Source organism: Spermophilus citellus, assembly GCF_964194105.1.
Source record: "Spermophilus citellus genome assembly, chromosome: 18".
NCBI lineage: Eukaryota > Metazoa > Chordata > Mammalia > Rodentia > Sciuridae > Spermophilus > Spermophilus citellus.
In genome coordinates, this window is record NC_138200.1 from 35,072,518 (window position 1) to 35,098,162 (window position 25,645).

Consider the following 25,645-nt stretch of genomic DNA (forward strand, 5'->3'; position numbering starts at 1 on the left):
CAGGGATTCGGCTCTCACCTTCCCATTGCCCATGACCAGAATCCGGTCACAGTTTAGCACAGTGGAGACACGGTGAGCAATGACCAGCACTGTGCAGCCCCGGAAGGCTTCATGGATTGTGCGCTGGATGAGGGTGTCGGTCTCCGGATCAATGGAGGCTGTGGCTTCATCAATAAAGACGATCTGGTGGATACAAAATAAGGGGTGAAGGCAGCCTTCTGGAGCCCCAGAGGCCTGGGCCTAGTCCTAGTTCTAACCCTGATTCACCAGGCCTCCATTTCCTTAGCTGCCAGATGAGGAAACTGAGTTGAAAACCCACTTTAAGCTCTAATTATCTCTTGCACTATGGAGAGAATGATAGCCTCTCATCCAAGAGCTCACTACATCTTAGTGACCAGAGAATTAAGTTCCCGGAAATGAAATGGGCCAGTGGCCAAGTGCGTGTGTGTGTGTGTGTGTGTGTGTGTGTGTGTTGCTTCTGCATGCAAAGCATGTTCTCTACCACTGAACTACACCCCAACCCCCAGAGTCAACTGCTTGCTTTATCAATTGCCTTCCCATTTGTTTGAATTAAAGTAGATCTATGTTCCCCAAATGGGGTCAAAAACACACCCCAGGGAGTATATGAGATGGTCATAGCCAGTAAATGAGTAAGCATTCTTCTTAGTCTAACATTTTGGTGATGATTCATTAACAATATGCATTAGAAAACTAGCACAGAAAACAATGTTTTCACAAATGTTACTGGACAGGAGAAGGCCATTTTTGAAAAGAGCGTATCATCAGCAAATTATAAGACAGGTGGGTTGCAGATATGACAAAAATCAGAAAGACAAGACTCAAATTTGGGAAGCAACACAGAGGAAACAACTTCAGCACCAAGTGACTAAGTAACTGTGAACGAAGGAACTGAGAAGTTAAGACAGCACTACAAACATATTGCAAATTCTGTAGCTGTCTCTCCTCCACGGAGAAGTTTCCACCATTTTCCACCACTTCTGCATGCAGCCCTTGGGGGAACTTTGAGATCTGAGGCATGGAGGCAGGAGAGACCACATGTGGGTCACTGTGGGTGAGACTCGTGGGACACACAACACAACAGGAAGAGAAAAATCTTACCCCTTCTGCAACTTTCTCCCCCACTGCAAGCCCCACTGAGATTTTTTCTGCCGGTTCTGATGGTTTGCACCAACATTTTTTTGCATTTATCATTAACTAACTATGGTGACTGTGAGTGTGTGCATACACTTGTGCATACCTCTGTGTACACATGTACATATATGTGTGAGTATGGAGGCAGTGTATGTATGCACATAAAAGTGTGTGTGTATGTGTGTGTGTGTGTGTGTGTGTGTGTGTGTGTGTGTTGCTTCACTTGTGAGAGAGTTTGTTCCTGGATACCCCTGGTAATAAAATTATGGAAAAATATCTTGGAAACTTTGAGAAACACTGTTACTTTTTAAAACGGGTTGGGGATGTAGCTCAGTGGTAAAGCCTATGCTTTGCATGCACGAGGCCCTGGCTTCTCTCCCCAGCACCATAAAAAAATTTTTAAATGCCATTTACCCCAGAGCAATTGTCCCTCTGACTCCTGATTCTAGTAAAGGCAAAAGGAATGTCTTGCACACACATTTCAAGGAGAATGTTCAGGAGGCAATTTTTAAATCAATGGGTTTCTAACTTTTTGCCTTCTTCAGAGAATAGAGCATTCTAACTTGGTTCCAGTCGCCGCCATTGTAGCTTAGCTGTGGGACATCAGAGTAAGGGGGAGCCCAGACTGAGACTCTCCCCACAAGCATGCCTCGCCGCAACACAAACATGTGGAATGACAATCAGCAAAACCAGGGGCCCTTTGGACTTCGGTGAAAAGAAAAGGTAGCACGGTGACCTCTGTCCTGTGATAGTGGAGGAGGGAAGAGTGCAGGTGCCCACCCCACGTCACCTGCGGCAGTCTCACCTTGGCATCTTGAAGAAGGGCTCGAGCAGTGCAGAGCAGCTGCCTCTCCCCCACGGAGAAGTTTCCACCATTTTCCACCACTTCTGTGTGCAGCCCTTGGGGGAACTTTGAGATCTGAGACATGGAGGCAGGAGAGACCACATGTGGGTCACTGTGGGTGAGACTCGGGGGCCACACAACACTCTCCATCACTCTGTAACACTCCTCCACTCTGCACTCCAGCCCCCGGTCTTCTTGGTCCTCAGGAGCACCTGCTCACTCTCATCTCAGGGCTTCTGCCTAGGCAAGTTCCTGGGCTGGGATGTTCTCTCAAAGACCTTTTCCTGGCTGCTCCCTCAGTATTTGGTCTCCACTCAAATGTCACATCCTATCAAAGGGGGCTGCTCCCCCACTGGAGTTTCCACTGGATCCTATTAACTTCATGGCACTTGCTACTATCTGCAAGTATCTCTGTTTATTCTTTGTCTTTATCACCTGTGGGGTATAAACACCAGGAAGGCAAAGACCTTATCAGCCTTGTGTGTGCTGGTGAACCTAGAACAGAACACACTGTTGGTGATCGCCTGGTGAGATTATTGAAACCATGACCCAAGGCAATAGCCTCCAGGATTCCTTGTGAGGGGACCCCCTCAAAGAACTGAGACCAAGACTTGGGCCTGGGGGCTACTTACAGTCTTGGTCAGGAATATCTTCTCCAAGACATCCCAGATCTGCTCGTCTGTGTGACGGTCGAAGGGATCTAGGTTGAATCTGTCATATGAGAGGAAGAACAAAGTTCAGTGACCTCACCAACCTTTGAGCACTTTATTTTATATACACAGTAAATGACCAAGAATGGTTGGAATTGGATTATTGAGTTCAGAGAACTCGTGGAACAGCCTGGAGTGATCATTCCTTATATCTCTCCAGCACCCACTCCTTCTGTAGACGGCGACCCCCAAGCTGTGTTAGGACACCACCTCCTCTCCAGCCGTGGAGCCCATGTGTTTCAAGTGGGGGTCCTTGACCTGCCCCAGGGTGGAGCAAGCAACCCAAGCACCAGCCAATCAGCCCAGGGCAATCCCTGGACACTGATTTGGCCTGAGCACACTTGAGGACTTTAAGGCAATCCCAGGAAGCCAATCTTTCTCACCAGGCTGGACAAGAGGGGCTGTAACCATCCTGCCTCGGAAAGAGGACACACGGAACCCCCTAGGGCCCTCAGGTAGACCTTGAAAATGAAGCAAAGGCAGAGCCAGGGGAAAACTGGGTCCCGAATCCAGCCTTGGGTTTCTCAATATTATGAAGCAACAAACACCTTTTTTTGCTTAAGCCACTGGGTTTAATTATTTTTGTTTTTTGCGATAAATATATGTAACGTAATATTTGTCTTTTTAACCACCTGTAAGTGTACAATTCAGTGGCAGTAAACACATTAACAAAGTTGTATAGTACTGTCTATACCCAGGACTTTTCATCATCTACAGCAAAAACTCAGTACACATTAATCAATTCCCCCTTTCCCTTCACCCCTGCCACACCTCCTAGTAACCTCTATTCCACTTTCTAGCTCTACGAATCTGCTTATTCCAGCTACCTCATATAAGGGAAATCATGTAGTACTGGTCTTTCTGTATCTGGCTTATTTCACTTATCATAGTGATTTCTAGGTCCATTCGTGTTGTAACATGTTATCAAAATCTCACTCTTTTTCAAGGCTGAGTACTATTCGGCTATATATATTCATACACCACATTTTGTTTATTCATTCATCTGTTGATGAACACTTGAGTTATTTCCATCTTTTGGCTTTTGTGAACAATGCTATTCGAAACACGAGGATACAAATATCTTTTCAAGTCTCTGTCCTCACCTCTTTCAGATATATAACTAGAAATGGTAAAAACACTAATTTGGATGACGTGTGTGCCGGGGTTGACTTCCAGAAAGTGGAGGGCGTGAAATGGCTTGCTGAGAGATTGGGCTCCATGTGCCCCACTCGCTGGCCTGCCTGGGTCCTTTCTCACTCCCTTACTGCCCAGGACATGCCCCCTGAGAAGAAGCACTTGCTAAAAACCACCCAAGGGCTTCACCCAGTGGGCCAGTGGTGAGGGAAGAGGGTAAGTCACGTCTGGACACAAAAGAACATGGTAGCCGTGGTGCAGATCCTTAATGGGGACCAGATGCTGACCAATCCTATCAGGCTATTACAAAATGGAAGCATGCCTTATCTTCATTTAGGACATTATGGTTTACAACAGGCTCCTGTCTGAGGACCTCATTCAACCCCAAACCACACCTTAGTGAGGTGGACCAGACAGGCCTGACTGCAGGAGAGATCAGAGGCCCAGAAATTGAGGCGGTGCTAACATGAGGCAGGCAAGTGCCGGAATCCCCGTCCTGGGACTCTCCCCACGAGGCTGACCTCCACACCAGGCTGGCCTCCAGCCTAGCACTTGCCTGATGGTTCCCGAGAACAGGACCGGGTCTTGGGGGATAACTGACAGCTTGGACCGCAGGTCCTCCAAGCTGATGCTGCAGATGTCCACACCGTCGATGAGAATCCTGCCTGCCGTCGGCTCCGCGAGACGGAAGAGAGCCGCACCCAAGGAGGACTTTCCTGGAGGGCAAGAAACAAGTGGTGTGGGAGACCAGCCTTGCCGGGGCACCAGGGAAGCACCTGACCCACTCATGGCCCAGGAGAGGGCAAGAGGGCTGGGGTCTCGGCTCCAAAAGCTTCTAGTCCCAAGCAACTCTCTTAAAGCCTAGATCAACAGAGCCCCCAGACAACACATATGCTCTGTATCCCACACACAGTACTACAGTGATTTTTTTAAATTTTTTGCTGGCATTTTAAAAATCCCCAAATCCTACATACAGAAATTCAAATTGCACGTTTCTCTTGACACTGTAGAAATGGGACCCCTGGGCTCATGTCCCCAGGGCAACTCAGCCAGGGATGAGTGTGGCTACATCTTTCAGATGGAACAGGCCACTCAGGTCCTTCACTCCACCCTCCCCACCCCCACATCACACTCCAGACCCTTTCCACTCATCTGTGTTAAAGGCATTTGAGTTTTCAACCTTGTGCTCAAAGGTCAATGAGGACAGAAGCCATGTGTCTTGTTTCCCCTTAAATTCTGCTTGGAGCTGCAATGTCCCCCAAAGGCTCATGTGTTGAATGCCTGGTCCCCAGTACAGCAGGGTTCACAAACAGAACTTTGGGAGACTGATTGGATCATGATGGCTCTGACATCATCAATGGACTCATCCATTCATGAGCTCATAGCTAAATGGGCTTGGGGAAGTGGTCCCTGGCAATGGGTCCCTGGCCTCTTGTATGTGCGTGTTCCCCCCTCCTCTCCTGGATACCTCTCCTGCTCTACCACATGCTTCTCACCATGATGTTCAGCCTCACCAAAGGCCCAAAGCAACAAAGCCAAGGGACCATGAAACTGTACGCCAAAATAAAATTTTCCTCCTTTAAATTTATTTTCTCAGGCACTTTGTCACAGCAACAAAGAACTGACTAATGCAGTTCCCATGCGTATAGTAGGTACTCAACAAATATCTACTATATGAATATAGTGAACTGGACCAGTGTCTACTGAGAGCTCCTCTATGCCACTTCCCAGCCCCCCCCCCCCCCAGGCCAGCTGGCAGATAAGAAGAGCAAAGGAACAACACTTAAAGGAACAGTGCTGGGAGCCCTTCCAACTTGCAGGGTTGAAAGGTACAACTGAGGAGGTAGAGACCCATGAAGGCTCCAGTCACCCTGGACTGTCCAAGGAGTGAAGATGGAGTCCAAGAAACAGGTCTGAAGAGTGCCTTTGAACAATGCAGAGTAACGTGTGGACCATATCCCAAAAGTAAGGAGAAGAAAGGAGAGAAACCAGGAAGGAGGAAGGAAAAGAGGAGAAGGAGGAAGGGGAGGAGGCAGATGAGAGGTCCAGGAAGGGAAGGAGAGAGGGAAGGAAGGACAGGAGGACCCCGGTGCTACTCTGCCCTGCTCCTCACTCTGACTGAAGCCCTGCACTGTCTCATGACTCCTAAAACACCACCCTGTGTATTTTCTTCACGGTGTCCACTGCAACCTGTAATCATCACCTTTGTTTCTTTATGTGATGGTTTGCTGAACATACGTCTCCTCCACTGGAGTCCCACAGCTTTGGTTGCTCACCAATGTCTACTTAGCACAGGGCCTAACACACATGCTAAAGTGGTCTGGTACCCAAGGCCAAAGGAGAGGATACGGATGCTCCCCAGGGACACTCAGCTCACCGGAGCCCGTCCTTCCCACGATGCCCACCACTTCCTGGCCACCAATGGTCAGGTTGATGCCATCGAGGACGACAGGCGTGTGGTCTCTGTATTTCATCTGATAGTCCTGGAATGTGATCTCCCCATGCTGTGGCCACCCAGGGGGACAACACGTGCCTTCCATGTGTAAAGGCGCCTCTGAGACACACATCTTGTTGTAAAAGAAAGAAAAAGAAATCAGTGGTCATGATCAACCTCTGTCCACCTCTGCACACACTGGCCTCCAGCTCCTGTGACCCACCCTGGCCTGTCCTGCCCACCCCATGGTCAAGCCACTACTGTTACCCCAGAGGGAACATCCTTTCACTCTGTCCCTACCTGGAATGAGCACAGTTTGTCCCAGAAGGATAAGAAATCTAGCTAGCTAGCCCCCTCGCTGTTGACACAGGGCACTTTTCCTAATTTACCATGAGGCACTGAAGAACTAGAATCCAGGATAATGATGACACAGGCAGCAGAAATACTGACCCTTATGCTTTACAGCTCAGAAATCTTGCTCCAACTTTCTCCATCTTCATCCTACTTTTCAGGCTTTTTAAGATTCATTTCATGGGAAATAAAGCCTCCAACAAGTCAAATGACTTAAAGCACAGTTTATGAGCAGAACCAACTGGGACTTAAAGCCAGACCTGCCTACCTCTAAGCCCAGGAGACTCTATCCACTGTGTGCCCTGGGAGGAGACAGCACTAGAGAAAAGCACTACAAAGCCATGGGTCTCCACTGTCAGTTGGTCTCACAACAAAGCTCCTTGGCATTAAACCAGAATCCCGTGATTCACAATGTAATCACAGGGGCAGGAGACCCAGCTTTAGAGGGCTCTGCCAGGCCAGGCTGTGTCATCTCATGAAGCAATGTGCTTGCTGTGGGCGAGTCTCAGCTTCTCATCTGAATAATGGGGAAAAAAATTCAATGGACCTCATAAACTGTTTTGTAATATCATGAGACAACTTGCATAAAGGGCTTACTTAGCAAAGTGCCTGGTCCATGGAAAGAGCTCAATCTTGATAATAACATTATTGAATTTTCACTGTGCTCAATGAAGGAGATACTATTATCTTTCCCATATCAGAGAGAGTGAACAGAGAGCATAAGTTGCACAAGGTCACACAGCTGGTTTAAGCAGCAAAATGTGAACTTGAACTCAGGTGAGCTGTGATTTTAACTACTATGACACGAATAGAAGCAATAATAAATGACGATTACTATTATTGTATTTGGGCAAACCTCTTATTTCTGAGAAGATTATTCCCTGTATATTCAGGGATGCGGTGAAGGATGTAGTCAAAATGAGCCAGCAGGTGCAGAAAAGCTTCAGGATGATGAACAGAAGTCCTGGGGAGTCTAGGGGCCCCAGGAGTAGGCAGAACTTGCAGAGGTCCCAGAAGCCATGGCCCACCCTGCGGAGCTCCCCACCAGCCCCAGACCCACACCCCACCTTTGCATACTGCAGCATTCTCTCTGCAGCCGTGAAGTGCGCCTCTGCCTGCGAGCCAAACCGCGCAGTGGACTGGAAGCTGGATGCCAGCTAGAAGGAAGGAGGAGGCTCAAGTGGTCAAGAAACTGCTGGGGGAGGGGCGGGGCTCAGGCCCTCAACACTCCTGAAAACCACGAGCTGCCATTGCCCCTGAGCAACTCCTCCAATGCAAGTTAATTTCCCTCCAAGGATGGATCAAGCTCTCGTGCTCCACCAGGCATTTCTGAGTGTAGCTGCTACTCTGGTGAAATCTCCACGTGCGACTCCATCGCCCTGATGCTGCTCCACCTCAAGCTCCCTCCATGTGTGTCTTCTTTCTGCTCAAAACCTTCACCCGAGCCACAGTGCAAATTGCACCCCAGGCACAGTGGAGCAAGGACTACTGAGAAGCCTCAACTCACGGGGAACAGGAGCTGGTAGATAAATGCCTCCATCTCTCAGCCTTTGGGGGAACAATTCTGGGAATGTCTCAGATGCTTCACAGGAGATCCCAGTAGAGTTGACCCTCAGTAACCTAGAGCAGGGGCCTTGATGACACTCCCATGATGATTTCTTCCCTCCCTGTCTCAATCTTCTGCTCCCTCCATCCTGTTTCCTGGGAGCGTCTCCCAAATAAGCAGCGCCCAAGTCCTTGTTTCAGGATCTGAAACCCATGCTAGAGGAATGTAGGGATTCTTAGGAACTAGAGGCACCAAAATACAGAAACTGAGGCCCAAGAAGATGACAAGCAGAATCATCTGGAAGCTGGAGGTAGTATAGGGATTAAGACCTCAATCTTTTCTTTAATTTTTAAATTTGTTCTAATTTGTTATACCTGACAGTAGAATGCATTTTGACACACAGTACACAAATGGAGGCCAACTTCTCATTCCTCTGGCTGTACATAGTGCAGAGTCACACTGGTAGGATAATCATGCATGAGTATAGAGTGATAGTGTCTGTCTCATTCTACTGTGGGACTCCTCAGTCTTTATGTTTGTCACCTAACAGGCAAACAGAACATGCAGAGGGTGTGGAGTGACAAGGTCATCATACATTCATTCAATACACTGTGTCAGGTGCTGGGGCGACCCCCAGGTCCCAAAAGGCAGCAGACAGACCCCTGTCCTTCAGGAGCTCTGCAGATGGAAAGACAGACAAGTCAACAGAGACTGGCAGTACCGAGGGATTTCTCCATGACAGATTCAGTGTGGAGAGCCAAAGGTTCAGCAGAAGGGACACCCAGATGAGGGCCACCGAAAAGGTTCCTAGGGGAGATGAAATACATGAAACTGGACTTATATTTTTAAAGAAAGGTAAGATCTAGTAGCTAAAAGTGGTTGGAAAAGTAATTCCAAACAGAGAGACCAGCCTACATAAGCCCTGAAAGTAGAAAAGGAATAGGTTACATTTAGGGACCTACAAGCTGTCAGTAGTGAGTGGAAGGGAAGGAAAAGCCTTCTGTGTGTTCTTCTATTCAGAGAAGGTGGCCATCACAACACTAAGTTGGAAAAGGAGGTCAAGGTTGGGTTGGGAGACTGCCTTTCCTCCAGTCCCCCAGTATGTCAGACCCGACTGGCCGCCTTGTCAGGAGACCCTCAAGTATGCTTAGCTGTCTGGCAGCTTTGTGCTTTGGGGAAGCTTGGTTAATTTTTTTTTAAAATCACATCAATTCTATTCCTCTTGCCAGTGACTGCCTTAGGAGTGGACCCATAATGCTATTCTGGACAATGAAGTGTGAAAAATAGATTAGAGCATTCTGGGAAACTCTTCCATATTTGTAAAAAGGGATGCATGGGGAAAAGTTTTCTCCAGCTTTTAGCTGTTCTTGTGTGAGGACAGGTTGTTTGGGGCTGTAGCAGCCCCTTTGTGACCCCAAGTTGACAACCCTGCAGACAAAAGCCAGGTTGTAGATTACAGAATAGAAGGGTAAAATGATTGTGGGTTCATGCTAGGCCACTGAATCAACCAATGAAGACCCACCCTACCCCAGCCTTCTGGTTATAACAGATGATCAAGGTCATTTTGAGTTGGTCCTTTCTCTTGCAGTGAGAAGCATCTCAGGCATTTAATGAGAAACCTCTTAGGTCTGCAAAGCAGCACAATGTGTTATTCTTGCCACCTAAAGCTTGAACATAATTCCTTAAGTATGCATGCAGAAGTTAATGGGGTAGTGGCTTGACCAACTAGAGAATGCATGTGGGGGTCCTGGGACCAGATTGGGGGCCTGGAAGGCAGGTTTCAGATCTTAAGCTTGGTGCACAAGGAGACAGAGTCTGAAGGTTTCTGAACAAGACAGTGACCTGATGGAAACTGTAACTAAAGCTCACTGGTGAGAGTGGAAGGTGGAATGCAAGGTGTTCAGGGGGCAGGGGAGCCAAGAGGGTGCTAACCAGGATGGAGACGAGACATTCAAACAAGGCAGTGGACACCGAGAAGAAAGAATGCTCCCAAGGACCATTGTGGAGCTGTGATATTGTGAAATACATATTTGACCTTAGTCCCTGTTTCCAAGCCAAAAACTCCTAACTCAACATCTCCAGTGTTATAAGAATGTGTTTTGCATGCAGTGAGATGGCTGGTGACTGAGGGGCCAAGGTAGCTTTAGGATGGGGCTGGCCTCCTGAAAGACCAAGGCTGGATTATGAGGTGGGGACTTCCCAGCCCCAAATCCCCACCTCCAGAGAAGAGAGGAGAGCTGAAGACTGAGTTATCACTAATGGCCAAGGATACACCGACATGTTATGCAATAAAACCCATAAGGACAGGGCTTAGGAGCTTCCTGGTAGCTGAGCATGTGGAGGTACCTGGAGGATGATGTGCTCACAGAGAGCACGGAAGCTCTGCACCCCTTCCCACATGCCTTTTCTGAACCACTCTCATCACCCGGCTTCATAATATTCTTTATAATAGGCCAGTAAAAGTGTTTCCCAGAGTTCTGTGAGCCACCCTAGCCAATTAATGGAATCAAGGAAGAGAGCACAGGGACCCCAATTTACAGCCAGCTGGTCAGAAATACAGGTTGCAGCCTGCGCCTGTAACAGGCCTGAGCCTAGAGAGCAGTCTGCTGGGACTAACACCCCATCCATAGGCTCTGACGCCCGGTCCACGCGCACAGTGTCAGAACTGAATTGGGCTGGAGGACAGCAGCTGGTGTCTCCTGGTCAGTCTGCTGCAGCACTGGTGGCTGGTGGGGGAGGACTCCCCAGCACAACTTGGCGACCAGAGGTGGAGCATTCCACGTGGATGGAGCATAGGAGAGTAGGGAACATGCACTGAGTGTCTCTCACATCACAACAGAAGTCCAGCTAGGCCTCCGGGAAGGGCAGGGGCCTATGAGTCCACAGTGACCCTAGGAGAGATGGGCCTCTGCTCCCTGCCACAGGACTGTGCCCAGGGCCACATCAGCACTGCATGGCCTTTCCCTGAGCTTTGCACTCCTGGTCGATGTCCTGCACACTCAGGAGGGATCTCTGGGCCTTAATGATTGCAATTCTCCCAAGACATCAGCTTGGAACCTCTCCCCAGAGTTCTAGAAGGCTTGGAAATAACTTTGCATTTGTGTGTGTGTGTGTGCATGTGTGTGCATGTGTGTGCATGTGTGTGCACGCACTGCTGCATGTGAGTATGTGAATATGTGTGGGGAGGGGGGGAGCTAGGCACAGTGGCACATGCCTGAAACCCCAGCTCCTTGGGAGGCCAAGGCAGGAGGATCACAAGTTGGAGGCCTGCCTGGGAAACTTTGCAAGATCCTGTCACAAAATACAAAATCAAAAGTGCTGGGAATGTAGCTCAGTAGTAGCGTGACCCTAGGTTCAATCCCAGCACCACCAAAAAAAAAAAAAAAGGGGGGTGGGGGGAGGAGACAGAGCTCAGTGAGACACCTGAGATCCCAAGCCAACTAGAGCATAGGCCACACAACTGCACAGGGAAAACTAATAAATAACCCCCAGGGGAAGGGGTGCTCTGGAACTGTGCCAGCAGGTACAGCCTCTTCTATTTAATTCTGTAAATTGGGTTCCTGGGCGCTCTTCCTTGGTTCCATAAATTATCTAGGGTGGCTCACAGAACTCTGGGAAACACTTTTACTGGTCTATTATGGCCATAAGCCACCATGGACAAACCTCTGGAAACATGAATGAGTTACTCGAACTCTCTAGGCCTGTAAGACAGAACTGAGAATAGTTAGCATTCACTGAGCAGTTAACCTGCACCAGCCATTATTCAACATGTTTAACATGCCTTGGTCCTAATATTTACATGTATTTCTCACACATCTATGATTTCAGAACTTGTATTATCATTCTTTTTACAAATGAGGAATCCCAAGCACAGAGAGGTTAACAAACTTACCCAAAGTCACACAGTTAGTAATGGGCCAGGCCTGGTTTGAACCTGGACATCCCAGGCCACACATTGTCAAGCCCTCTGGTGTGTCTTGTGCCTCATGGTGAGAATTAAAGAGAAGAGGCTGTACCTGCTGGCACAGTTCCAGAGCACCCCTTCCCTGGGTAGGGGGGTTATTCATTAACTGCCCCTGTTGCAGTCGTGTGGCCTACGCTCTAGTTGGCTTAGGATCTCGTGGGTCTCACTGAGCTCTATCTGTCCCCAAGGCTGAGAAGTTATTTTTGGTACCTAAAAGGACACCACCTTGTTTGTTGTTGACCCCTGAGTTGTGCCTCTCTGGCCCATGTCCTGCAGCACTCAGGAGGGATTTCAGGGAAGCAGTGTGTACAAGTGCCTGGTGAAGCACCCGCCCAGCATAAGCCCCCGAGAATCCCAGCTCCTACTGCACTCGCAGGTGTCTGAGTGTGAGTGCTGCACGGCCATCTGCATGGCTGGTTCTGGACACACAGGTGTGTGTCTGTCCACACAGGACACGCCCTGGTGCAAATATGTGCTTGGAACAGTGAAGAGCGAGGCACTCTGCCTATCCAAAATAACTCGTCAGCACTGAGGATAGATAGAGCTCAGGGAGACACCTGACATCCAAGTCAACTAGAAAAAAGGCCACATGGGCACAGAGGGGCAGTTAGAGTCACGCCTCGGGAAGGGGCCCTGGCGCTGTACAGCCAGGCTCCCCTGAGCCGGCCTCGGGCCTCACAGTCTCCCATGGACAGCCCTTCTGTGGACGATGGCCCTCGACCAGCTACTCCCTCTCCACGCCTCCTCCTACCCAGGGCTCTGTGTGTGGAGAAACTCAGGCCAAGAGACACAGAGGTCACTCACTCAGCACCTCCTAGAGAGTCCATTTTCAAAGCTGGACTCCTGAAGCCTGACCCAGGAAGGGACTCAGAATCTCTATGGCTGTGCTCCTAAGCATGGGGCCTCGGTTGGCTCCACCTAGACCCAGACCTCCTGGTGGAGGCCCTACCGTCTGTTTCAGCCTTGCACACGTTCAAGACTAGAAGCCCTGCCCCCACCGGAAGGGGCTGGGAAAGCTGCCATTTTAACCCCCTTGTGGGATGATTCAGGAAAGTTTGACAACCCAGTCAGGATATGAGCAATCAAGTACAAAAACATCAGCTAGGAAGCCAGGAGGTCAGGGCTTGTCCTGGCTCTGCGAATGCTCTGTTTGGACAAGCCTTTCTTCTGTATGGGCCTCGGTTTCCCCGTCTATACAATAAGTGTGGGAGATTCTATGGCAACGGGCTCCCTCTCATTCTCAAGTTCTATGAGTCCATTAAATACAGACTTTAAATGTAGCCTCCCCAGTACAGAGGTGACCACAAGAAAACAGAGAAGGCGGGGCACAGACCTCAGAAGATCTCAAATGGCCAAATGCTAAAGTCCTGTGACCCCTGGGTATGCCCAGGGGCTTCAGGCGGAGGATAGGCACAGCCCAGGAGAGCCGCCCTGTCTAAGAATCCCTTCTCACCTGCAGCACAAGGTTGATAGCCATGACCTTGTAGACATAGAGAGAGGAGGAAAAGCCAAAAGCCACAAACAAGGCGAAGGCCAAGGTCACCAGGTTGCCCAAGATCTCCATCCTCAATGCCACCCATCGCAAGGAGGACAGGAACATCAGCAGGAAGCTATTCTGTGTATCAGTCAGCCTCTGAAACCTGAGAAAGGAGAGCACAACCTGAGCACCATGTGTTTGTCCAGCCCGGGGCTCCCCACGAGGATACTGCTCGCTTCCTGCAGCACCCCACTCCCACCAGTTAAATGTGAATTTTCTTTTGGGGTTGGGAGATATCCTCCTCTTCCTTACCCTTTTGTCAACCATGGATTTGGATAGAGCTAATCCAATTGAGGAGTAGGCTCCGTGGGCACCTGCATCCACTCTTCCCCTAAACTCCATGACCGATTCTTTGGGGGAATGAGTGAGTTACACACCTGGGTCAATGACATGAGCAATTGCCAGGATCGGTGAGTGAGGGAAGGGAATGAGCACTTGTAGTAGGATCACGGGAATCCTGGTCCAAACAGAATCTACCATTTTGCTACCAGGAGGGTAGCTTGGAGCTTCCAGAAAGTCTCCAAGACTTTGAAAATGAAATCATGTTAAGGAGGGCCGAGCAATAGAGAGCCAGTCAGGGTCTCTGGGGACATCACCTGAGCCTCTGGGTCAGGACTCACTTGAAGTTTCTTCATTGATCTGACCCAGCCTGTTGTTCTAAACACTTGTATAAGTACAAAAAAAAAGTAAAATGCTGATTTAATGAACATTCACATACCCTCTAATATAGCAATGATTAATATTTTATTGTTTTAAGTCTTTTTTCTTTTTAAATTTTTTAAAATTGTATTTTATTTATCTACATGTGGCGCTGAGAATTGAACCCAGTGCCTCCCACATGCCAGGCAAGAACTTTACTACTGAGCCACAACTCCAGCCTTAAATATCTTTCCTTTTTAAGCTAGTTTGAATTCATTTTTTTCTATCACTTCCAACCAAAACAAACCCACGAATTTGCAATTTTTATATACCACCACCACAATTTACCAAATCAATACACAACCTATACTAGCTCTTCTCCCCAAATTAATAGTATTTTTTCTTTTAATTGACTTAATATATTCTATAATTAAGAGAAATTTTTATCACTACCTTAAATGGGTTTGATGTGTTAGTTGAATTTTTCTAAGGTATATTCAAATAAACTTTTGATTATTGAAATAAAGTACATTCATCTACGTACCAACTAAAACCATCTTCTTACCACTGCAGTGGTCACCCAAAGCACAGTGGTCTTGTGAATCATTCTGGCCACATCTTCTGAACTTTTGCACAAACCAATCCAGCTTCTGTGCATCCGACCCTCCCAAGGTGATTCAATTATCCCTACTTTGAGGCTTTCCCAGATTAATTACAATTTAGACCTGGTTACTTCTCTGATCAGGTCACCTTGCTGTCCTTCGAATCTCTTTTCCCCTCTACCTGGAGAGTTCTGACCCACATCGTTTCTTAAGCTTGACCCTCACTTCATTTAGATCTCTGCCCTATTTCTTCCTCTGAGATCTTCCTTAAGGGCAGCTCCAGTTCACCTTAGTCTAATTGTGTCCCCCCACCCTTCTTTATGCCTCAGGGCAGGGATGGTGTGTGTCTTCATCCCTGCTGTGTACTCTGTGGGTGCTGGGCACAGGGGGTTCTCAGTGTGGACTGAAAGAATAAGTCATGCCTAGATCTCCTCAGTGTAATGCCAGTAGGAGATTAGGCACCATGGTTCACCCAGGATCACATGGTCTCCCCTGGCTAAATCTCACCCAGCATTCAAGGCCAGCTCAGATACGATCTTCTCCCCAAAGGTTCCCCCACCACTTCTTCTCCCACTGAATTTCCATGCTATCTTATCAGTTCCCTTCTTTTATCTTCCTTCCTATCCAATCCTGTGTTATTATAAAAAGATGTGTCCCTGTTTTCTCTTTCACCACCCCTGAGCTTCTTATAGCTGAAGGCCAAGTTCAGTTATTCTCTACAAGTAGATTACCTCATATTACGCCATTAAGCCTCAACTACAATCTCAGAATTTCCTTGTTTATTTCAACAAACATTCAGAAGGCAAATCTATAGTGAATGGGGAGCAGTGAATGAGGTTCTGCTATTCAGAAAGCTACTGTTTCTCTTTAATTTATTTAGATGAGATATTTGTTCAGAAGTAAAAGAAAAAACCTAATGCATAATAATAAAATAACCTAATTGCATAATAATATACCTGATTATTAAACATAAAAAACACACACACAGTTATCCTTCAGCATGCAGATTGCTTCCTACACCCCCTGAGGCTACCAAAACCCCAGGATGTTCAAGTTCCTTTATAAAACAGTCACAATGTGACCTACACAATCCTCCCGTGTACTTTAAATCATCTCTACAATACTTACAATGCCTAATCAATGTCAATGCTATGTAGATAGTTGCTGTATTGTATTATTTATGACAAGAAAAAAAGTTTATACATATTCAGTTCAGGAACAATTCTAACCCCCGCCCCAATATCTCTGAGCTGCAAGTTGTTGAATCCATGGATGCCAAACTGGTGGATATGGAGGGCCAAGGGTATACATAAACTAACTATAGGTCTTTAAAATTTGCAAACATTTTCCATATCATCTCCACTTTTATTCTTATAAACACCATCTTACAGATGAGGTTCTGGAGGCTCAGAGAAATACGGAATGAAACAATGTTCTGATTCTTCTAAAGATGACACTGTACCCAGAAGCTCTGTTTCCTTCCCACCCCCTCGTTCCCCATCACTGTCCAAGGGCAGCAGAAGGACTCACTGGCTGAGGAAGTCTTCCGTTTTTCCATAGACTCGGATGGAGCTCAGGCCATGCAGAGAGGTGAGGATGTGGGAGAATAAAGGAGACCGGCTGTAGTTCTCCAATCTCTTGAACATGTTGATGGCCCTCTTGAATATCCTGCATGGAGAATGAGGGTGAGTGACTGGGGCCATCCACCCCTGGAACCATCCAATCTGGGTTGGCCCCCATCTTGTACCCCAAGTCTCAAACCCCACTTATACAGGGAAAGAACATACTCACATATAGTAGACAAGGCAAACCACGCCTATTATGGCTGCCATCAAGAAGATGAATGGAGATAGCACACCGAAAATTATCAGAATGGCTATCACCATCAAAAACAGGAGCAGGAACTCCTCAGTGACAGTGGGCAACAACTGGTCCAGCTCATCCAAGTCCCCCGCAAAGCAGTTCAGGAGTCTGCCTATTGGGGTTGTGTCAAAGAAACTCATGGGGCAGCAGGAAACCTGCAGGGACAAAATCCACAGGGTCCATGAACATAGCAGCAGGCCTGGCTTAGAAGTGGACAAAGATGCCCATTTCCTTTAGGCTGTGAAGGGGTGCAGGATGAAGCTTAACAGCCATCCGGGGAGGAAGCATAGAGCATGGATGGGCTCTGGAGTCCACCTGCCTGGATTCCAGGGCTACCCAGCTCCTCCACCTTCTGCTGTCTGACCTTGGGCAAGTTATTTTGAGTCTCAAGGTCTACATTTGCTATAGTCCCAGTATAACGATACTTCATAGAGTTGTAATAAGGCTTGCATATTTCTGCAAATATCCTAAACACCTATGAGTTGTACCATCTAAGAGGGTAAATATGGTCTGTGAATTATAAGTCAGTATGCACGGAAAGGGCTCAGAACAGTGTCTGTCCCCTAGTAAGCATTTCATCAATATCAGCTCCTAACATTTTTTTAAGTGAGCAAACTTTTATTGAAGCTTTAATTGTGATACAGAAATACATTTCAACTGATTTAACTCTGACACCAATGAAGAAAGAAATCACGGCACCAAAGTTTTCTTCTATCACACCTGGATAGATTCTATTCCATCTACAGTTTTTATTTCTCTAGGCTTTGTTCCACACAAATTTGTGCATGTTTTCAGCATTAGAAGTCTTAAGTCTATTAGGAGAAAGGAAAACAAAAATTTTTTTTAATAAAATAAAAATCAGACCTCAAGCCAACAAACATTACTGATCTACTGGGATACCACTCCAAAACAAAATCCACTTTGAGTTAAAGTCCTTACAACAGAGCAAGTCACAACATTAGGTGCTGTGCTCATTACAGAATCAAAAAGATCAAGTTGACTGAAAGCTTCCTCAATGAAACAATCAACAGCATGCATGAGCTATACGTCAAAACAGTGTCTAACCATTTGATCTCAAAACAAGTAGAGTGCATGTTTAAAAACACTGAAAAATGTGTTTCCTTTATAATTCCAGAAGGAACAAAGCATCACTGCATCAATCCAGAAATTATCAAGAAAATATTGTGAGTTCAAGAAATACAAAATTTAGTCAATTTTGCCCTTCTCTCAGTTGCTTCAATACTGCAGTTTTTGCTAAAACTATAACTAAAAGATCCCAACTCTTGAAAGCCTATATTACTAGTCATTTCCCACTGGATATTTTTAGGATTCTAATTTTTTAAAATCCACCCATATATTCTGCTACATGGTAATATGTGAATAACCCGGTCAGTTTTCATTCTTGGCAGTCATACATTTGATCCTCTGCATGTCACAGAAGGAGATGATAGAGAAACAGATGAAGTCAGAATATACACATGTGTCACTTAATCACAGAACTTGTAAGTCTTAAGATAGAAAACCACTGATTCTGATTTAAACCAAAGTTTACAATATACTATTAAAGGAAATTAGTGGCAATGGCTACTGAAAGTAAAAGTTAAGGTGGATGATCCAAACTGACAGGACTGAATGAATCCAGTACAAGCTATAGGATAAATCTCCCTACTTAACTACTTAGTGATAAAAATCCTTTAATACCACTACTTAGCAAGTTAGTAAAAGCACAGTACTCCATTAGAAGTTAATCTCATTTATTACAGAGCACAGCAAAGAATGCAGTGTAGAGTTCAGTCAGTATACCCTAATCTCAATCCTTGCTAATCAACACTGGATACTTAAAATTCTTTTGTGGGAGACATTTAATTTTGTCATTTATTTTCCAAAAGCGCCCATGCCAATAAAAAGGGGGCCAAATTAATATGCCCTTAAAAGGAAATTAAGCCCAAAGACTTTCCCTCTTTGCCCATCTGGGGTATAATATTAGTAAATAAACCCACAGTGTAAGTTTATTGCTTCATTTGTGGGGTTGGAGGGGAAGACACCAGGTTGAGGGAAGAAACCAAAGGACTACAAATGCAAAACAATTATTAAAACAATAATACACAAAATGAGTAATGGGAATCATTTTCTTAAGGACTTGTGAAAAAAAAATTAATTGCTGTTGCAAAAAAAAAAATCTATGTGAAGTAGAAACTGGTTTTGATAACATTAGTAGAAACTATGTTCTAGAAAGTAAAGGTAACTGGATGTAAAATTCTAGCAGCAATTTAATAGAACAGTCCCAGATGGTTAGGCTGAAGCTAACACCTAATGAGGACGAAAGCCTTGTCAGTGGGGGATTTTGGATAATTCCTGCAGAAATAGTACACTGTGCATAAACCAAATTGAATTGTTTTCACAAATGTTGTACAGTCTGACTGTTGGTACTTGTAGCTTCTGGATTTCCCAGAGAGTTGGGTAATAAGTCAACCTGATTAAACCCTGGAAATTTTGATGAGTGAGCTTGATCCAGCAGTTATGGACCAGTTCTACGTGAGAGATAGTGTTACTGCAAAGGATGTCACTCGTGCGAGTGGAATCTGTCACTGATGCCACCCTGTTCAATCCTTGTGGATGATGTTCAATGAATGGAATGAAATCAGATGGAACTTACTGGACTATTCACTCCAGAACCAGAATTTTCTTATGTTAGCTTGGAAACAAACTTAAGTCAGACCTTTTAGGATCACCTGAGCAGCAAAGTTGTGGAAGTAATCAAGCCAGGAAAATTTGTGACCACCTTGTTTGTTAATCAGAGTTCTAACTGTCGCACAGTGCTTTCTTCACCCCAGAAGACTGAAGGTTTTAAACGTCTTGATTGCCAGAGTTCAATGATTACAATTTGGTCTTTACCAGTTTTGCCAAGAAGCAGCAACAACAGCAGAGTTGATTAAGGAAAATGAAGAAAAATACGCAAAGAGAGAGAGAGAGAGAGCACATATAGAAGTGGTGACTGCTTTCTAGATGTTGATACTGGGGGCTATACTTTCCAAAACCATCACCTTGTAATTGCAGAAGGCCCTAGATGTAATGACAGTGTGATCAATTTGAAGTGTATGCATTAGATTTCTTGCATGAATGGCCTCTTCTGTGTTTAGGTATTCTATGCTAGTCTTGCTATGAAATTGAAGTGCATGTAGAAAAAAAAAATTTACTATATGAAGCTCCTAACATTTTCTATAGAAGGGATGGATGACTGTCACTCAGGATGGCTAAAGGCAAATAGCAGCAATTCCACTTAAATTTCACAAGACTAGGACTCTTGGGTTGTATTTCACCATGATTGCTCCATCTTGAAGGTGGAACCCAACTTGATCTCTGAAAGCCAGTGGGCATGAGGTCCTTTGGAAATCAAAGAACATTTCCAACTGAAAGGACTCTAATAAGCATCTAGTTCAGTGTCCTTGTTTAACAGATGGAAAAAACAACAATGAAGCTCAGAGGAGGGGCAGTGGCTTTGTGACTTGCTGAAGGTCACCCAAATATTAATGTCAAAGCCATGACCTGGACATGCCTCTCTAAGTCTTCCCCCACCCTCAGCACAGCCAGCTCTTCACAGTAGGCACTTCTTAAAGGCCTGTGGCGCTGACGGACAGACCACTTTCGCTGCCCTATGGATTTCTCAAAAGCCATGATGCAAGAAATAGAAATTGATAAAAACTGACAGGATCTATTAAGGCCAAAATTAAAGGTAGGAGAAGAAGGAACATTGTGACTATTCAGAGATAGTAACTAACAGAGCCACCAAGGGTCCCTGCAGCAGCTGTCACGGCAAATGCCTGGATAGTTCTTGCTCATGTTTGCTTTCTAAGAAGGTCAGGGGAGCAGATTACCATCTTAGTACTTTTTCTGTCTCCAAAATGTCTTTAGTTTTATTTCCAGAATCTTCTGTTAAACACTTGAGCTAAAGCAATCATAATTGTTACAATCATTTCAAGAAATCAGAGGGCAAAAGGGTCATTCCCTCAAGAACTCCCAGCACCCAAGGGGAAGTCTGAGTGCTATGGATCAGGGAGCACTCAGACAGACCTCAGTGCTGCTGGGAGTGTGCGAACCATCTTTCTGAGCCCAGGATCATTGAGGATCAGGGGCATATGCTGGAGACCCAGGGAAGAGGATTTTTGGTTGCCTCCTAAAATAAAACTAAGCAGGAATGTTTTTGTTGGTTGATTGGGTTTAGTTTAGTTGTTCTTCTTACCATTGAGCTGAGTTTTTCAGAGATTTTTATCCTTCGCTCATGATTTAAAACTATAAAGTCAAATTTAAAATCAATAAAGCCATGAAAGAACTAGAAAAAGAGAAATGTTCAAAATATTAAACACTTTCTAATGGAAAGAAACTTGGATATTTCTTAAAATTAAGGTATAAAATATCATTTGCAGGACTAGCTTCTGGATATTTCTAGAATCTTGGAGCAGGGCAGCCAGAGGCTCCTGTAGAGACCATGGGGCCAAGTGCTGTACCGCTGCCTGGATGGTAAATGGTAGGCCTCAGATAGCACTGCGCTTACCTGCCAGGTAGTCACCTTATCTGAGAAGGAGGGAAAGCTCTTGCCTCATCCTCCCAAGACTGAAACACTTAACAGCAGCACAACTTGCACTCAATCTACCAGGAATGACGGGTCTCTTCCTTCCCTTCCACACACCCCTGTCAAAGCGCCTAGCTCACACCTCTGAGCTCCAGCCTTCTGCACTCCATTCACTTCCCCAGAAATGTTCTGCTTTTGTCCACCTCCGCCTCCTGATCTTGAACTGGCTAAATCCCAACTCATCCTTCAAGGAGTGACTGCATCCTCCAAGAAGCTTTCTTGGACTACCTCCACTCCTTCCCCCACACCCAAGCCAAGGTTAGGTGCTTCCTACATTCTTAGAGCCCTGTGTGCTCCATCCTGTGGTACACTTGCACATCATATTACAGTGGCCCATTTTCTTCCCTTTCTTCCCCATTGGACCATAAACCCATTATAGCCCAAACCCTGACCACATTGTTCATTCACCACTGCAAGCCTGTAATAGTATCTATCAGTAGTGATATCTGGTGAGGGGAAGAAGTGATATTTCTAGGAGGTGTTGTGTTGGTATTCCAACATGTGATGCCTTATGTGTATCTAACATGCTTAACACTTAATGCACATTCTTACCATAATGCACATGGAATTCCAGTTATCTCACAGGTAAAATGAGGATGCCATACCCACTACAACAGGCACTTGGGGAAATTACCAGCAACTCTATATGTGACAGGGCTCAGCCAACAGAGGCAAGCATTGGTGTGTCCCTTAACCCTCCACCAAGGGACACTGAACTCTTAACTCATTCTTCCAGCAGCAGGAGAGCGCTGAGGCACCTTCCTCAATCCCTACCCACCTAGTGAACCAGTTACACTCCCTTGTAACTAAGACATTCTGGAAAAGGCAGAACTATGGAGACAGAAAAAGCAATCAGGGATTTGGGGTATTTTTAGGGCAGGGAAATTCTTTTCTATGATTTTAAAATGGTGGATACATGTCATTATACATTTGTTAAAACCCATAAAATGTGCAATACAAAGAGTGAACCCAAATGCAAACTGTTGACTTTAGTTAATATTAGCAAGGTATCAATTGACTCATTCATTTTAACAAATGTTCCACAGTAATGCAAGACATTAAGACTAAGAGAAACTGGGGGAATGGAGTGGGGGGGGCATATGGAAATGCTCTTTGCTTTCTGCTCCATTTCTCTATAAATCAAAAACCAAGTTAGGTAAGGTCAGGGTTCAGCCCTGCCATACCTAGCATCCAAATCTATACCTTGTCAAGGAGCTTGTCGTGCAAGACTGTAGATGCTTTTCTGGTGACCTTGGTGAAAACCCCTGAGGAGCAGATCCCTGTACAGATCAGGCACAGGGTGCTGAGGCCGTACACCAGTTGGTAAAAGGGCAGCTGAGGATTGTCCAGTATGTCTCCTGGGTCTGTAGTGGTCCTGTTGCTCTCTTGGCTGCAATTGGTCTTCAAGAAAGAACAGGGGTCCAGGGTGAAATTCAAGAAGAGAATGTCCTTCTCCAAGGGGCTACATAAAACTATATGGCTAGTAGGTAAAACCACGTGTTCAAACCTCCCTGCTCCATGCTTTAGCTGTTCTCCTTCTTTTCCTTCCTCCTGCCCTGCCCTGGATTAGGTCCTCAATGCCCATCCTCTGGACCACAACAGCCACCCCTTCTACACTCTCCACTGCAATGCAAAGACAAGATGGACACATGACTTCCCAGGCTCCTTGCCAGCATGGTTTCAATTTAGACTCTACCAAGGAGAAGCACTCATAGGAAATCTAAAAGGTGGAAAAGGAGAGGCCATCATACTGTGGTGGCAACTGGGCAGGTGCATGGGATATGGACTTTTGCCATTGGCTTTCAGGTGTCTTTCTAAAAATCACCCACTTTAATTCTGCCTCATGGTGGCTCCCATCCCCCCCAGTGCCCCAGAGTGCAGGGGAGTACTTTAATAAAGCACAGTAAGGAGTCAAAATTCAAACCAAAGGAGAAACCCACTAAGGAGACATGCACGGATTCCTGGAGACTGTTTGGGAACAGAAATCTCTTGGGTTTGTCCCCAAAAGACTGCATGGTGATGACCCATTCTACAAAGCCAGAAGGCCAGTGCAGGATCCCAGCTCCCAGACTATTCTTCCTGGAACACACTTGTCAACTCAGCGCTGGGCTTGCCCCACGGGTCCCTAGCTGTGCTCTAGCCCTCAAGGGGATCTAAGGGAGCAAGAAGCCACCTACTCACAGAAACCCACATCATGATACTCACCCCTGAGCCCTGTGCCAACCAATAGCTCAGCCACCAGAGGTTGAAGATTGTGAGGAAGACTATCACCACCATCAGAAGGAAAACTGTGACAGACAGGCAACCTGGGGGGAAGACGGTGGGGGTGCACAGGTGGTGCCATGAGAAGATGCCAAGCAACTAGTATCAGAGCTGCTAAGCCCTGAACCATTTGATCTCCTGGACCCCCATCCACTTTAGACACCCTGGAGGACTGGGAAGAACTGGGCTCTAAAGTTGGAGAGCCCTCGGTGCAACTCCTAGATTAAATTCTGACTTCCAAGTTGGGTGACCCTGGAGAAGGCATTAAATATCAGTGATATTTAATGATATTTAATCAGTGATATTTAATATCAGTCTATTTCCTTGCCTTTTAAATGGTGACATTCAAACAGACTCAGGGACAAACCAAAGATGAAATGAGATGATGTGTGTCAGGCACCCAGCCCAGTGCCTGGCACAGCAGCAGTATTCTAAAGAAGTTAGTTCCACCTTATGCAGATTCTTAGGGTTCACTTTTAGAAAGAACCTTAACAGTCACCTTTTCTACATTAAAGTATACTATGAACTATTATGTTCTGTGTGCCATTTCTGAGGTTTTGATTTCTATTCTCATTTACATGGGTGCTATGGTTTGAATGTATGCATTCCTCCCAAATTCCTATGTTGAAACCAAACCAGCATATGGTGATGGTATTAGAAGGGGGGCTTTGGGAGGTGTTAGGTCATGAGGGTCCCACTCTTGTAAGTGCCTTTACAAAAGAGATTTTGAGCCCTGCCTCATCCATTTTCCAAATGCCTCCTCTGGAGGACAGAAGGCGCAACAAAATTCAAGCTACCATCTTGGAAGCAAACATCAGACCCTCACCAGACACTGAACTGGGCAGTTCCTTGATCTTGGACTTCCCACCTCTAGAACTGTGAGAAATAAATTTCCATTTTTTATAAATCAGGCATGTTGTAACAATAGCACAGACAGACTATGACAATGAGGAACCTGAATCTCAGAGAGAGGAAAAACATTTCCCAGAGTCACAGAGCTGGTAAGTGGAAGATCTTGAATTCAAAAAGTCAAAGACGGGAGACCTGGGGTTTGCATTCCCTCCTTTGGTATCTGCCTCTTGCCCTAGCATTCCACCCATCTACCCAGTCTATGTCCCGTGTCCATGTGTCTTTCCCAAATTCTACATTTCTTCCAAGTCTGCCTATTCTTTGATGAGACCTGAGACTATTCCTGGCCACAAAGATCCCTCTCACTATCTGGAGGATGCAAGTTCTTTATCTCTAGAGAGATTTCAGGGTTAATTCATAGATGACTTTCAGAGCTTGGCCTGGCACATAGTAGGTACTTTGTAAATTCAGACCAATCAACTTCTCAACTTATTCATCCATTTCACCAGGATTCGCTATTCCCCTGCTCTGGGCAAGCCACATGTTACACCTTGCAAGGATGCTATCCATGGTGGAAGGGGTAGGAATGGGTGACCTATGCACAGCCCACCTCTTCCCACCCCCTAATCCCCACCCCCAGGTGGATAAGAGATATATTTTACCCAAAGCTAGGCTCTAAAGTCACCAAACAGCAAAAAGTTGCAAGGAGTCAAAAGAACTTTAAAAAAAAAAACTCTTAAATTACTCAAAAAGGAGGGTACCATATACTAGGTTTTGTGTTCCCAACATTGTATAGTAAACGTGCATGATAATATACATCATTTAATAAAACAGTAAATTTGAAAATTCTAATTGCCACCTTCCTGCCTTAAGGAATCCATTTAAAACCACACCTAATATACAGCAAAATAAAAGTTCTACCAGTGTCCCTACGTGCAGTGCTTGCTGGTCTTTTCTGTCCTGTTTTTTTCTTTCAGCTCTGCTCATGATCCATTCAGTTGATTTCACAACCCGCTAGTGAGTCGGGACCCAAAGTTTAGAAGTAACAAGTATACTGAAATAATTAGCAGATGTGAAAACATCATTGCCAACGTTGACTCATGCCAGAGTTACTACAACGGAGAATGG

General features: G+C 45.8%; 1 protein-coding gene and 1 pseudogene across 2 annotated transcripts in view; one reads left to right on the forward strand and one right to left on the reverse strand.

Moving 5' to 3' along the window:
- ABCC11 (ATP binding cassette subfamily C member 11) overlaps positions 1-25,645 on the reverse strand; it is a gene marked incomplete at both ends in the record, with an annotated part of 31,168 nt that overhangs the window by 206 nt on the left and 5,317 nt on the right. The window contains 11 exons of the mRNA XM_081273605.1: positions 19-183; positions 1,958-2,071; positions 2,629-2,707; positions 4,397-4,556; positions 6,218-6,407; positions 7,693-7,782; positions 13,589-13,775; positions 16,444-16,581; positions 16,705-16,931; positions 22,610-22,807; positions 23,612-23,712. Coding sequence (XP_081129731.1) covers positions 19-183; positions 1,958-2,071; positions 2,629-2,707; positions 4,397-4,556; positions 6,218-6,407; positions 7,693-7,782; positions 13,589-13,775; positions 16,444-16,581; positions 16,705-16,931; positions 22,610-22,807; positions 23,612-23,712 — 1,649 coding nt within the window. The remainder of the gene's footprint in view (positions 1-18; positions 184-1,957; positions 2,072-2,628; positions 2,708-4,396; positions 4,557-6,217; positions 6,408-7,692; positions 7,783-13,588; positions 13,776-16,443; positions 16,582-16,704; positions 16,932-22,609; positions 22,808-23,611; positions 23,713-25,645) is intronic.
- Positions 19,065-19,708, forward strand: LOC308637284 (S-adenosylmethionine decarboxylase proenzyme 2-like; annotated as a pseudogene). The gene is made up of 2 exons: positions 19,065-19,106; positions 19,192-19,708. The product of its transcript is annotated as an S-adenosylmethionine decarboxylase proenzyme 2-like (transcript).